At 33.6% G+C, this 14,809-nt stretch overlaps 1 protein-coding gene across 7 annotated transcripts in view; it reads right to left on the bottom strand.

Moving 5' to 3' along the window:
* The window catches only part of LOC129799821 (uncharacterized protein DDB_G0280205), a 74,049-nt gene that overhangs the window by 9,618 nt on the left and 49,622 nt on the right, over window positions 1-14,809 (bottom strand). For 5 of the 7 annotated variants that reach the window (XM_055844089.1, XM_055844056.1, XM_055844064.1 and 2 more), the window contains 5 exons: window positions 12,622-12,959; window positions 11,433-12,544; window positions 11,191-11,346; window positions 5,287-5,630; window positions 53-229 (listed from right to left, as the gene is read on the bottom strand). In XM_055844089.1, coding sequence (XP_055700064.1) covers window positions 53-229; window positions 5,287-5,630; window positions 11,191-11,346; window positions 11,433-12,544; window positions 12,622-12,958 — 2,126 coding nt within the window. In that variant the 5' untranslated portion in view covers window position 12,959. The remainder of the gene's footprint in view (window positions 1-52; window positions 230-5,286; window positions 5,631-11,190; window positions 11,347-11,432; window positions 12,545-12,621; window positions 12,960-14,809) is intronic. The other 2 variants (XM_055844081.1, XM_055844106.1) reach the window with 1 other exon arrangement.

Here is a 14,809-nt window from a genome sequence, read left to right as displayed (position 1 = left end):
CACAAATCTTTCCCGCGCCCGCCCGCACAAAAAAACACCGCCAAAGCCTCACCTTTCTTCACTACTCTCATAAGCAGCATCAGATGATGTGCCATTGCTGGTATTATCCAAACTGTTGCTATTGGATGAATTGACAGACAAATTGCCAATTCCCGTTGATGTGCCATTATTGTTCCCACCTGCCGAGTATGTGTGATCCTCACTGGGTGAAGATGTAATCACTGGACGCCTGAACAAATATGCAACCTCAATAAAATATTCTTCAACCCAAATATCCCTAAAGGTACTTTTTTGTGTTAAGTTTAAAATTGTTTTAAAACTAGGGTAAATTAAGCTAATTCAAAACCTACTCCAAATGGAAATTTTTCGCTACTCCAAATGGAAACGTCATTGTTTTCACGATAAATACAGTACTAAATTATAATATTTATATATTTTCTATACCACAGTTTCATTATTTAGTTAATTTTGCTCCAAATAAAGCGAAAATCCATTCATATTCACAAATTTTAATTTGTTAATTTCTCAGAAAAATTAAAAGTGTACCTTTTCACCATCGAATTTTTCATCGATCGACCAAGTTTTCCAATGAAAAACACAATGAGCTGACTGTTGTTTATTCGTTTTGTTTAACATTTTTGTCATATTTCTGGCTAGATTTAGTTAAATTAAGTTCTAATCTTTTTTGTTAACGGTATGTGAAGTTTTCAAATGAAATAATTACCTATTTCGTGAACAAAAAGGGTTTTTCTGAAGAGTCTGCAAATGCTTCAATAGGAAACCCCGGAAATATGATTTTTTGGAGAGATTTTCTTATTGTTTTATATGGGAAAGGAGAAAAAACCAGGAATAAGAACAAATCCTGCACTCAAGAGCAACTCAACAAGGTTTTGGAAGCCTTTCGTCGCGGTTTCACTTATACACTGTTTGTCTCCAATTAGAAACTTTCTCTTGTCTCCATTTGGATTAATATGTTTCCAATAGAAGCATTTTATGCTCGCGTATTTTTCTTGTATTTAAGAAGTTTTCAAATTACATCTAAAGAATTTTCACTAAACAGTAACATTCTAGAAGAGTCAAAGAGCAAATTTATGTAATTCTCTTCAGAAAAAAAAATGTGAACTTAATGTGTTGAATCTTCTGTCAAATTTAAAGCGTCTGGATATGGTTTTGAATTAGGACATTTACCCTAGGCCTGGACTTGTCAATCTCATATTTGTAAATTACAGGTCCGAATCCCAGACATATCCCTCATAGAACATGTACCTACTTTATCAATTAACCAATGGAATAAATCTAACGAGAATTTTGTAGATTGAACTGAGAAAAATCCATCTTATGCTTATTATGTCAAATGAGTCTTTTTCAGATTTTGTCCAAAGGATGTTATTTACCAATTTGACAATACTTTTCATGAGACAAACATCTTTTTGAGAAATTTTTCTTATTCATTTGACAAGATTTTTTCAGAGTATGAAAGATGTTTGTAATACTTTTCACTTTTATATGGTAAAATAGCTTAATTCAGAACCTGCTCTAAATGGGGACTTTCCACAGACTACACCATTTTTCCTCAATAAACACATTTACTAAATTTTTATTTATATTATCTACGTAGTGACCTTATTATTTGACTCTTTTTGCGCCAGGTAAATCGAAAATCAATTAATAAAGTTTTAATTTTAAAAAAAGTCCCGTTTGGAGCAGGTTCGGAATTAGGCTATTCTACCTTACTATAATTTCTATTCTCTCAATGAAAACTTTAAAAAAAATTTACGAGACCTTTACAAAATTGCAACTAAAATTATATACAACTTTTCTAACCGTTTGAAACTTGTAAAATTACTCCCGAAAACCGCCTTCAACTAGATTTTATAAAAGTTAAAATATTTTAAAGTTTTTGATGTTTTATGGTAAAACTGGTAAGAGCATTCGGCTCTTGCGCGAAGAGATCTATGTCTAACATTTTTAACGTTTACAACATTGTAAAAAATGAAATTTGTTAACTGTCAAAATGACCCGGTACATCAAAATAAATAAATACTTAATTTTTATTTATAAAAGAAAATTAATGAATGAGTTAGTTAGTTAGCTCTTTTTTTCAGTATTATGGCATACAAAGACCTCGAAAAACACTAGGGGAAAGTACTCTCCCTTCGAACGTTCCTGCCTTCGAATAATGTAAATTTCTTTTATCTTCCCTAAGACATTTATACATAATTATCATGTAATTATCAATAATAATTGACGATAAGCTAAGTAATAATTAAAAAAATGTGTGAGTTTCTTAGGAACAATAATAGAAAACTCACATTATTCGAAGGCATGGACGTTCGAAAGTAGACTACTTTCCCCTATTTTTAATAGACCAGGTAAATTTCCTAGATTTTAACATACTCGTACATTTAATTTTTCAAATTTTATGTTTTCTGGATGTCTTGAAAGTGATTTCATTTCCATTTTTTGAAAAATTTCGCTCGTAGAGGTAAAATATGCATTGAATCAGAATCTTTTGGATTTTCCATAGTCAAATATAAAACGTTTCATTGATTTTGTTTATCGGTTAATTTTTATTGTTGATTTTCGGTCCGTAAAAAGTCTCACGTCGTTAAAGGGTTAAATAAAAAAATGCGATTTTTTTATATACAATTATTGAATTTATATTGCTTTGAGAGCAACCTAGGGGAAAGTACTCTCCCTTCGAACGTTCATGCCTTCGAATAATGTGAATTTTCTTTCAGTTCTCCTAAGAGAATTACACATTTCTATTAAATATTAGTTGGCTTATCATCAATTGTTGATAATTCCATGATAATTTAGTGTAAATCTCTTATGAAAAACAAAAGAAATTCACATTATTCAAAGGCAAGAACGTTCGAAGGGAGAGCACTTTCCCCTACCTAAAACATTCAATTTGAAAATGTTTCCAAAAAAAACCGCCTACGATTAAATAAGCCACGCCCCCAATAATCCCAATAAAACTTTAAAACATTATTTGTGAAAAAATTCTCTTTGTTTCACATTTATAAACAATCTTTCGAGCCAACTATGTCGGTTAAAACATAAAACTTTCAGTGGGACCTAAAAAACGATAATGATTTCCAAGTGGGCGTGGCATAACAAAATTTTTCATATTGTCCCCAAAGTTCGAAAAATTTTAGCGATAAAGACACATTTCCAGATAAAGATATTGCAGAATATTCCTTTGTTAATAAAATTAACCCTCTAACATTTATCATATCACGTATCAGAACTTGTAACAAAAAAGCACATATATTAGGTACAATAGGTTAATTGTGCCCGTCTCCAAAAATCAGGTCACAATGGCTGAATTTTTAAAATTTAGAAATGAAAATTTTAGTATAGTTAAAATGCTGTACCTTTATTCGCTTTTAAGAAACCGAATTAAACTTTTTTTTTTATTGTCTTGAAAATAGATGTAAAGGAAATAGGCTGTTTTTTTTTAGTCTGTATGACCCACGTAACCCATTACACGTTACCTTCGTTACAAACAAGGCTTTACATTTTACAGGCACTCACAAAACATAACTTTCGTGGGTTTTTATGCAGATATTTCTACTGAAATGCACTAATACACCTTTGTAATACCTGATTCAGACCTAAGGCTTAGCTATATAGCTCAATTACTCTAATTTCTTATAAATCACATTTTTTTGAAAAAAAAAATAACTTAAGATTGGATTATTAAAGATAAATGACTTATTAGGCTCTCAAAAAGCAACACACGCGTAGGGAATTTGCTTCAATATGGACATAAATTTCTCTAGTGTGTAGAGGCCATTAGGAGGGACTGAGGAAATTCGTCAAAAGTGGAAATGTAATTTTTTCACGAACTCTAAGAAACTATACTAAGTTGGGATAACTGGATCGTTTTCCGAAAAGTGCTACTTAAACGCTTGTTTTTGGAGTGATGAAATTATTTTTTACTTCTTCTAAATCCATAGAATTAATCACTGTTTCATTCAGAAACATAATATAAAAAAAATATCAAAAATATTAAAGAAAATTTATAAAATAATGATAATACTGAAATACAACCAGCTGTCATTAACGAAAATAACACTGCTAGAAAATTTTTTGTGAAGAACCCAGCTGGCACAAGATTGAAATGAGTCGATTACACTCACTTATTTAATGGATAAAAATATTATTTTTGCTTTTTCTCAAACTTGAATAGTTATATTATGTTACTGTAGTGACTATATTACGGAAATAAAAATAAAAATATTATTTTAAGTGGATTAATCATAAACGTAAAGATAGCGAAGCGCCCGGATTAGCACACTTGACTGTGATTGATTAATGAAATTTATCGCTCTACAGCTCTTTCAAAAACAACTTTTTCTATCTCGAAAGAAAATCTATTTTTCATGCAATTTCCAAAAATCGAATTTGTAGACATTCTCAAAATGTATGGGCAAAATTTTGTCAGAAGTGGGATAATTTGTGACGTTTTTTTTGCTCTTGAAAGTGCAACAAATATTAAATTGACATATTTTTATAGGAAATTTATTCCTCTACAACTTTGTCGAAGATCATATTTCTCTATCTTAATGTGAAATGTGTTATATGGCCTCTACACATTGTATTCCTAATATATTTTGATCCCCAAGGAAGAAAGCGATTTATTGTTTACAAGATTTATTAGTAATTATATACACTTTACACATATCCCAACTTCTTCATTCTCTCTAATAGTTACCTTCCAACTCGAAAAATTCTGATATCATGAAAGAGACTAATGTCTCAAAGGGGTTAAGTTTTGCCAAAGTATTTTTCTTGTAGCAAGATTTAAATATCTCTTACAGAGTCAAAGTTAAAGTTTTCCAAGAATGAGTGAATGGATGTAGACGTTATAAAATACATATTTAAATTTTAAGTACTTAAGTCTGCTTTTTAATTAAAGATAACTTGAAGAAGTTTGATATTTTAATTTTGTAAAGGTTAATGAGAATTTTATTGCATTTCACGGTAAAGTTTAAAGAATTAGAGAATATTAATTCCGGAATATGAATGAACTTTTAAGATCAAAAGTTTAATTATTAGTCTCATAAGAGAGAAGTTAATTTGTGTAACAAATAAAAAATTTGCTCCCTTTTAGTTTCGTTGAGATATTTTAGTAAAGGCTTTTCATAAGAAATAAAAGTAAAATGTCTCAAAATGCACAAATTCACGTTAAATGTTAATAAAAAAAAATAGATAGGAAAAATAACACAAATATGTACATGGATATCGAACGCATAAAAAAGGTGTAATAAAACTTACCCATTTTGAAAGGTCTCGGCAAACACCTTGGGTCCATGTTTGAGAGCCAACATTGCTGTTGCAGCATTGACATCCTCAATACTACTGTCAGCTCCCCAATCTCTTGCAATTTTCTCCGGACTTGCACTATTGCTACTGGTGGCACTACCACCATTTTCACTGCTGTTGACTAGGACATTGAGCATGGCATTCGTCCCATTCTCATAATAACTGTACGACGTCAAGTGACGGTACTCATCCTCAATCGGTGGACTTGCTGGTGGCTCAGGTGGAGTATCGAGTTCAGCCATGAATTTGGACAAGCGAGGTGTGAGAGAGGCATTCAATGGACGTCCACTCGATGACTAGAATCGCACAAGAAAAATGATTTTTTTTTCATTTAAATCAGTAAAATCCTATGTACAAACTTAATGATTTTTTTAGCATTAAAAGCTCATGAAATTATAAATATAAAGCTTGATAATTTCGAAAATTGACCAAATTCTTGACAATCTAATAAGCATCATAAAATTTTCATCTGACAGATAAAAAATAGCCCCGGTAATAGTGCATTGTTAATGAACTTGTTGCTTAAAACTTAAAAGCATCTGCCAATGGCATTACAACTTCATCTGTAGCCCGCATCAGATAAGAAACAATTTCATTGGTGTCTTTGACAATGAACATAATAATGTAGCAAAAACTTAAGACTAGTCTCTCTAACGAAACGACATACCAAAATTATGTAATAGAAAATTACAATATAATTCTGCAAAAAAAACTTGTCGGAAATTCAGTGTCTAAACCTAAACAGGTTTTTATTGAGACATTGTGTTCATTAAAGGGGTTTTTTTGAGAATTTCAATGGCAAATTAAATTGATGATTAGTTTTTCTACATTATTATTTTCATTCAGTAAATTGATCTTAAATATTACCTACACAAAAAGGCAAAATTATTTCGAACTTGTAACCCTATTCGAATTTAAATAAAAGGGAAATCAATTTAGTTTTTGATTTCAATTCAATTAAAGAAATAGATAATATAGGGGAAGTGCTTGTAAAATTGGGACAGCTTGTAATTTTGGACACTTTGAAGGTAAATTTGGACACTACAAATAAATTGAATAAAATTATGGAATTTTCTTCGAATATGTAATAAATGGGGGAAAGTATTTTTCACTCAAACGTTCATCTCTTTGAATTATGCGAATTTCTTTTATTTTTTTTTTTAGAGACTTACACATAATTATCGATAATTGATAGTAAGCTAACTAACATTTAATAGAAATATGTGAGTCTCTAAGGAAAAATAAAAGAAAATTCACATTATTCAATGGCATGAACGTTCGAAGGGAGAGTACTTTCCCCTACTGTACTCTATCCAAATATTTATTCTTTTAGAAGATTTTAACACTGAATTTGTTCAATTTTTAATATTGAACATCGTAAGTTCGGTTCTTGAAATGGAGAACCATGGTCATTCTATTGAGGCGGGTTAGCTGTACAAAATTACCAGTAAAGTGTCCAAAAATACAAGCTGCAGTAGGAATAATAAGTTTCTTACTTATCATAATTTCTAGTGAAAGAGGTTTTAAAATGTTATTGTAAATATTTTTAAAAATTAATTTTTTGATTCCATTACATTCTATGGTTATTACTCTTTCTAATTCCGGGTTTAGAAAAATTAATTTTAATTTTTCGTTAGAATAAAAATTAATTTAACAAAAATAATGCAGCATTTCATCGATGAAAAGTTTCTTAAGGTCTGCACTAATATTTAATATTTGCAGCGTTCTTGCGATATAATTCAGCAATTCGTTCAGGCTTGGAAAGATAAAGCTTTTTAAACTCGACTTGTGTGAAAAGGAGCCAGATCTCAAAAATTATCTGTTTCAAATTCCTCAAACAATGAGGCATCTGGGCGGTGATTTTGAAATTTATCAAAGACCAAAGATTTTCGATGGTTGAAAGTTTTTAGCTTTGGGGTGGCTAGTTCCTAACGTTAACCCTCTAACGATGTTTTCTTTAATATGCGAAAAAAATTCTAAAACAATGTTTTCTGGGATAATTATGATCCAATAAAGTCGAAAAAACCATCCATTCTTCATTATCTCTTTTAGTTTAGGCGCTAGGTGAAAAAAAATAAAATTTTTTTGAAACTCTTTTTGCTTCTAAAATTCACATTTTTAGTGTTTTAAAATTTTTTAAATAAAATATACAAAGTAGAATGACATATCTTTCAGTAAAAAATAAATTTATTTTAGTCAGATAACTTTAAATCGGTATTTTTATGGAAATTGGAAATGAGTTTTTTTGCACAAATATTTTTTGTTGCTCTTTCTCTGATCTGTGACACAAAACTGGGAATAGCAACAAAACAAAGAGTCAAAATGAGTTCAAACTTTCAAGAGATGTTTATAAAACTATTACCGAGGAAAATATAGCACTTTTAAATAAATAAAACCTTTATTGTCGCTGTAAATGTGACTTTTGTGAAGACCGCCTGGAGGCGGTCTTACCCGTTAGAGGGTTAAGAATATACTTCAGTCAAGAAGATTTTCGTATGACAAAGTTCATATGGAATATCAACTAGAAATATGTCTAACAGTGTTTCATGAAGATATGTGCGTGCATCATACGTGATATTTCGCTCGGAATATAGGGGACTTGAGATCAAGAAAATATTAATAAAGAAAATGATAAAATGAAAAAAAAAACATAGAATTGCAAAATTTATCCATTTTTGGGATTTGAAAGAGTTATTTTAACTCTTAAAACGAGTTATTTTCAGTCTTAAAAAGAGTTATTTGTCATGTAAATTTTACGAAAAAAAGGTAAATCAACTCTTCCGAATATTACACCTAAATAGAAGTAAAATCAACTCTAAAATATGCTAAAAAATATTTATTTGATTATAAAATCACAACGAAGAAGAGTCAATTAAACATCGATTCGAGTAAGTTTTACTCGATTATTTTTTTGAGTGTAAACATTGTAAATAACTAAATGAAAAATATATTGAAATTAAATTGAATTAAATTGATGTTAGTCTTCAACATTCAATAAAAACTCTAAATTCCCATTGAAAGCCCCCCCCCCCTTTTACAAATGTTTACCTTCAAGGCATGTACATCGAAGTATTAAGCCCAGAGGTTTAACTTCGAACACTTTCTTTGCAATATCCAAACAATAAAACAACTACTAAATCGTCTTGGGGATTACAACTGAAAGTCCTTTACATAGTTTCAAGTCATTTTGCGAAACTTTCCTTTTAATGTATTCAGGAATACTTATCTCAGTTTGCAACAGTTGCACTCGACTTTTTGTATAATCAATTACTTCTATCGAATAAAAACAAATCCATTTGAAGTTACAAGCGTAACATTTAAATTTTCATTGGGCTAAATTGTAATTTTTTTGTTAATGTTCAAATTTTGTTATGATACAAAAAAAGACATACAGTGGTGGCAAAAATAATAGGACCACCTCTGATAAGCCAACTTTTTTAACTCTTGTAATTTTTTATTCCAATCCGTTGAAATAATTTTGATGTAGAAATGTTCAAATGATATCCATACGTAGAATAAGTGTTGTTTTGGCCATTAGAGATCTCTATTTTGACATGTGAATAGTGATAATCTGTTCGGACAATAAAATAGGACTACTGTAATAAACTTAAATTTATTTCAAGTATTTAAAAAATAACAAAATTTTAGTGTAATGTCAATAATTATTTAGTATCTTGACAATTAATTTTCCAAGTTTGGATAAAGAAAACTATCAGAAATTGGAGCAAATACAGAACTTTCTCGTTAGGGGCTCTATTAGGTTAGCCTCAAATAGCTTGGGCCAATTTTGAGAAAAATCGAAAAAAAGGTTTAGGAGGGGTTAGGGGACGGGGGGTAGGGAGAGGAAAACACATTTAGAGATATTGTTTTTTTATTGGGGGTTATGGAAGACTGGAAGTAGATATCTCTTACCGGTTAAGGTCCGGAACAGTGACAAGTTTAGAGATGGTAAAATTTCAGAAATTTCACAGCAGTCGCCACCTACTTTAGACGGAAATTCATGAAATTTCTTGAAATCTACCAACTCTAGACAAGTTGAAAAAATAGACTATTATAACTGTTCATCTTAAATTTTTCGAAAGTTTAAGTTTAACTGGTCTTGAAATCAGTAATTAATTGGTTGAATATCCGAGGATGACTTATCTTTCTCGTGTTTACATTTTTTGTTTATGCGTCTCATGCCAGAACATTCTAAAATGATCATTTCTTCATTGGATAACAAATTTACGGACAGAAAAGAAGAATTAAGAATATGTAATTGGATTGGAAATTTCAGGATCTTTCCAAAGCATCTAAATTTATCCAAATCGGTTGAAAAATAGACCCTCTAATTAGTAAAAACTTTTTCCTTCAAAAATTCAAGATGGCGATTTTTTTAGGTCATAGGTATGTATGGACGAAATGTGCGCTTGGATCACCTCCAAAACATGTCCAAAAATAAAAGAAATCGTAGGAGCCGTTCTCGATAAAAAAATTAAAAAAAAATTAGAGGCGTTGGAGGAGGGTGGTGGGGAAAGAATATAAAACGTCTGGAGATATCGTTCTTATATTAGGGGTTCGGAACGTGATATCTTTTATCGTTTAAACTCTAGGACGGTAACGGTCGAAATTTAGAATTTTTTGAATAAAATAAGGCATAGAATCGATACATATTGCAAGTGTACCGCAGAGTCCAAAGTGTACTCAGGCAGTAGAGCAACGCGGACCAAATCGTCCAAAAAGCCAGAAAACAGAAAAATTCATTCCTCACTGACTCCTTGAGGAACGAAGAAAATCAAGGTAAGAGACGAGATTGCGAGGTGAGTTGTGAGGATAATGCTCTCTCTCTCTAAAGCTAAAGAGTGAGTGAGCACGCACATATCCATATGATTTCAGGTATCGTTTTACCCCTCCATAAATCCTCATACGGAGCGACATACACTTTCGAAAAATTCGAAAATCTATTTGATGATCCAAAAAAGAGACTTTCTTGCTTCTTGATAATTCCGCAAGGTGGCTGAGGTACATTCTGATCGAATTTCGAAGTGCTCAAGTGTCAAAATGTGACGGTCTTCACATTGTTGTGAGGAAAAAAACAGAACAACGACGTTTACTGCTCTTTCCCCAGTATTTAATCACTCCATAGTCACTGAGTAACTCTTGCCAGTTTTTTAAAGTAATATTTGATAAATTTTCCCCACCTTGTTCGAAAATTTAGTATGAAAATTCGAAATTGAATTTCAATTCTTCGAACATCAACGACTTTTTCTGCAAATAAAGTTCCATTTACCTTTTATCCAAGACACTATTGGAGAATCAAAATCTACTTCTGTTTGGGCTCAGAGACGACCTTTTCCTTCAGCGGACGCCAGCCCACTGACACTTCATTTGCCGATGCAATTCACTTTAATTTGCATTCGGAAATAACGTAAAAAAAGAAGGAGTAAAAAAATGTGCCTGCAGAAAAAGCGATCGCAGCGCCAAAAAGGAAACAATAAAGAAAACTGAGTCTTTACGGGACTATTTAGATCCAAAGACAATGACGATATATAACCTTTGCCGAAAACCGCAAGTCGATATCTTTCTTAGTTTTGATGCTATTAAGCTCCAAAGAGCGGCCGGACGGCCGGGAACGTAACATAGCCACCCATATATTCGTGATCAGGAAGTGCTGAAACACATTTTGGCAAAGTTTGGGGCCGATCGGAGGACATGAAATTTTGTTAGGATAGTAGGTGAGATTATTAAGAATCTCATCTAATTATTTCAACGCACATTGGAGTAAAAAATTACAAAAGGTAAAAAAGTAGGCTAATCAAAGGTGGTCCTATTATTTTTGCCACCACTGTATTATATTTCACATAAAATGGAACTTACCTTAGAGACAGTGGAGGAGTCATTGGACCCTTGCTGAGTCTTGTACACAGTCTTGTCAAAAGTTGAAAATGGATGGAAAGGCGAACGAGTGAGTGCCTGAATTAGATTCTGCCGATATTGCTGCTCAACGCGCCACAGAGATCCCTTTCCCATATTCTGCATGGACAAAGAGGAGAGAAAGAATAGAAAATTACACTCAATTATTTTAAGAGGAAGGTAATTGGAGATAGACCGATGCTTACTGGAGCTTTTTCGACTTTCTGGAAGCATTTGTTGAGTGACAAATTGTGGCGTACACTGTTTTTCCATCCAGTTGGTGCTGTTTTGAAGTAGGGAAAGTGCTTTACTATCCACGCATAGATCTCCTTGACGGGCAGTGCCTTCTCCGATGCATCCTCAATGGCCATAAAGATGAGGGAACTGAAGCTGAATGGTGGCTTATTGGTGGTATGCACCTGAGGATCATATGGTTGATTTGTTGGATGTTTCAGTTTTGACGGGGTTGTATTGAGGGATGACGACTTTTGGCTATGATGACCACTTCCTCCTCCTCCACCGCCTCCACTTCCTCCACGATGCCTCAGGGGGGAAACGGGCTGTGGTGGTGTAACAGCCTGTTGCTGGCTAGCCTCATACTGCTGTCCCACAGTTGTTGGTGAGACAAATCCCGAGTCATTTTGATTTTGTCTCAGTGTCTTCACATGCTCCTCCCGCAGATATTTCTTGTGGAAATGTTGATGGGGTGTTGACGTTGTTGTAGTTGTAGTGGTGATTGTTGAAGTAGATGCACCCCCATTGCTGCTACTTGCCACATTTCCACCGCCTACTACACCATTTTGCTGCTGCTGCTGCTGCTTCCCACTCGAATGGTATTCAATGACAGTCGTCGTACCGCCTGGACTAACCTGAATTGTCGAAGTTCTCGTTGATGTTGACAAGTGATTGCGATTCTTGTTAATGGTATTATTGTTATTATTGGGACTTATATACAGTTTTGGTGATGTTTCCGTACTGTACATCCCAATACTCTGATCCGAATTGGATACAATGGACGATGTGTTATCCTCAGATATACACGAATCCTCCAGGAAATCACTTGTAGGCGATATCGCTCCTGTATTCTGTTTAATCAATGTATCACTACTTGATTGAACTTTTGCACACGATAGATTAATTCCCTTGAGTAAATCTTTATTATGCAACCATGTGAGTGGTGTTAACTCTTCATCAGCACCATTTGCCGACGTTACAATTCCATTGTGATCACCAGGATTCACATCCATTTGCTCTGTCGCCAGCAATACTATATTCCCAACACCATTATTCTCATTAGCTGCAAACGATAATGCACAATCTTATTTAAATTTTTTTTTTAAATTAAAATTTACCATCCCCAAAAAAATTTTTTTAATTAATTCCTTCTATACTCACTTGCAGCAATGTAATTTTCACTGGTCTGCTGTAGCACCAAAAGTTTGGAAGACCCCGTTTGCTCCACGGCAACTGGCCCCTGGCCATTAACATTGCGACTTCCACCGCCACTTCCTGTCGCCACACCATTCCCATTTATCACAATTCCACCACCGCCACCGCCGCCACCATCACCGCCGCCACCTCCTCCTCCTCCTCCTCCAATTCCCTGATTGCTATACTGAATGTGCTGCTGGAGGATCACATGGCTGGATTCAATTGGCATTGATGACATTATTAAACTCGGTGATTCCAACATTGGACCACCATCCTGTGATGGAGGTCGTTCAGGTGACATTCTGCAAGAGTTTCAACAAAATATCCTAATGTTAATGCACAAGTAGAGGCAATAGTTTCCCCGGACACAACACAACTCTATCACACTTTTTCTTTTTCACAACTGAATTGCGGCTGCCGCTGGCTTTATAATAATTTTCCTAAGTAAACAAAAACAATTCATATTTTGCAGTGATAAAAAGAAAGGTCACACCTTTCAGTGCACACTTTGTTTGTTCATCCATCTCTGTGTTAGCATTGATAGAGACCAAACAGTCGGGGATAGCGACTTAGTCTTTCGGGGTACCCCTCCTCGATAACCTGGCCTAAAGCTGTTACTAGCGCACTGCTTTAATTAAAGACATTGTCCATGATCTTTAAGTAAGGGCTTCGTCCAAGTGCGGTTACTCAATGGGTTAAGTGAATCACGGTAAAAAATTTCGGCACATATTTGTTCCAAAATGTAGCTCGTTCACGGACACCGAAAATTTTTGGAACAAATTTGTGCTTTCTAGGAGGAACAAAAAGATACCCAATGTTAGTAACGAATTTGTTCCAAAAAAAATAGTTCGTCTAGTATAAAATCGTATCCCTCCTCTCACACGCAGTCACCCGTCACCGAAGCGAGGATGACGCCAAATCTGTGGCAATTTTCGTGCTACACTGAGAGAAATCCGAAAAAGTTAAAATAACATTCCGGAAATGTTAATTTTACCCTGCATTATTGATCCGAAATCGGTGTAAATATTACCCTTTTTAGGTGTATTAGGGGTTGAATGAACCCATTTTCATGTTAATTTTACCCTTAAAAAGGTGTAAAATTAACATTAAAAAATGTTGATATATTTTTACACCTAAAAAGTGTTAAAGTTACGAGGAAAAAAAGTTAATCGCACCCTCTTTTTTTTCTCAGTGTACATAGTTTCTCATTTTTAATTCGAGATTCCCTTCCCCTCCTGCTGCCAGCACTGGCATATGATTTCGTCATGCACGCGTCTGTATTAAACACTCTTAAGTTGATTCTTATTTGATGTTCCTCATGAACTTTCGTCACCGAAATCCATCTCGACTGAAGTATAGGCCTTAACTCTTTCGTCTCCTTTGGGACTCTGGGTACCCATGGAAACAACAATTTTTTTAGACTATCTAGAATCGATAAAAATTCGTTTCTTCTGGATAATTACAAACTATAAGGATGTCCAAATCTAGGATATTTTTTGCAGGATCCTAATTAACTCCTGAGCTAAGATATTTTTGGTCAAAAATCGTGAATTTTTGATTTTCTGCTTCCTTGCAGATATTGTCACCTTTTTGATATTTCTAGACCAGAATAAGGAGAAACCTCTCGGGGCCAATAGGGGAAACTGGGGCACCACCAAACACGGGGTACCACCAAACACTAATTTTTATTTCTAAACTACTTGGACTATCTCGACCATTCCTTCAGTGGACAAGCATCCCTATAGTGCCTATAAATTCCTATAGGTCTTATACTCTGAAGTCGAATATCCGATTAAAAAATCGCAGTGTTTGGTGGTGCCCCAGTTTCCCCTAAGTATGATAACTAACAATTACAGATTACATAAATTCGAAAAACATTTTTTTCTTAAATTTCCAAAAAAAAACTAGTTCAAACATTATGGGTACTCTCGTCCCCAAAAATCTAGAGATCAAATGTAAAGTTATTCCGCCAATGCCCGCCATTTGCTTTTTGACACCAACCTTGTAAGAAAATTCCAAGCGGGAGCGACATTTTTGCCAATATGGCCGATAATTTTGACATTTGGCAGCGCAGGAGATTGTTTTCAGGGAAGTTTTTCCTATTCTTCCTAATTTTGGTAAATTCTGATTGTCCAGGAAGTGTCTTTTTGCT

This window comes from Phlebotomus papatasi, chromosome 1 (genome assembly GCF_024763615.1).
Source record: "Phlebotomus papatasi isolate M1 chromosome 1, Ppap_2.1, whole genome shotgun sequence".
Taxonomy (NCBI): domain Eukaryota; kingdom Metazoa; phylum Arthropoda; class Insecta; order Diptera; family Psychodidae; genus Phlebotomus; species Phlebotomus papatasi.
The sequence above is the reverse complement of the archived record's forward strand: the minus strand, read 5'-3'. Positions and strand labels throughout refer to the sequence as shown.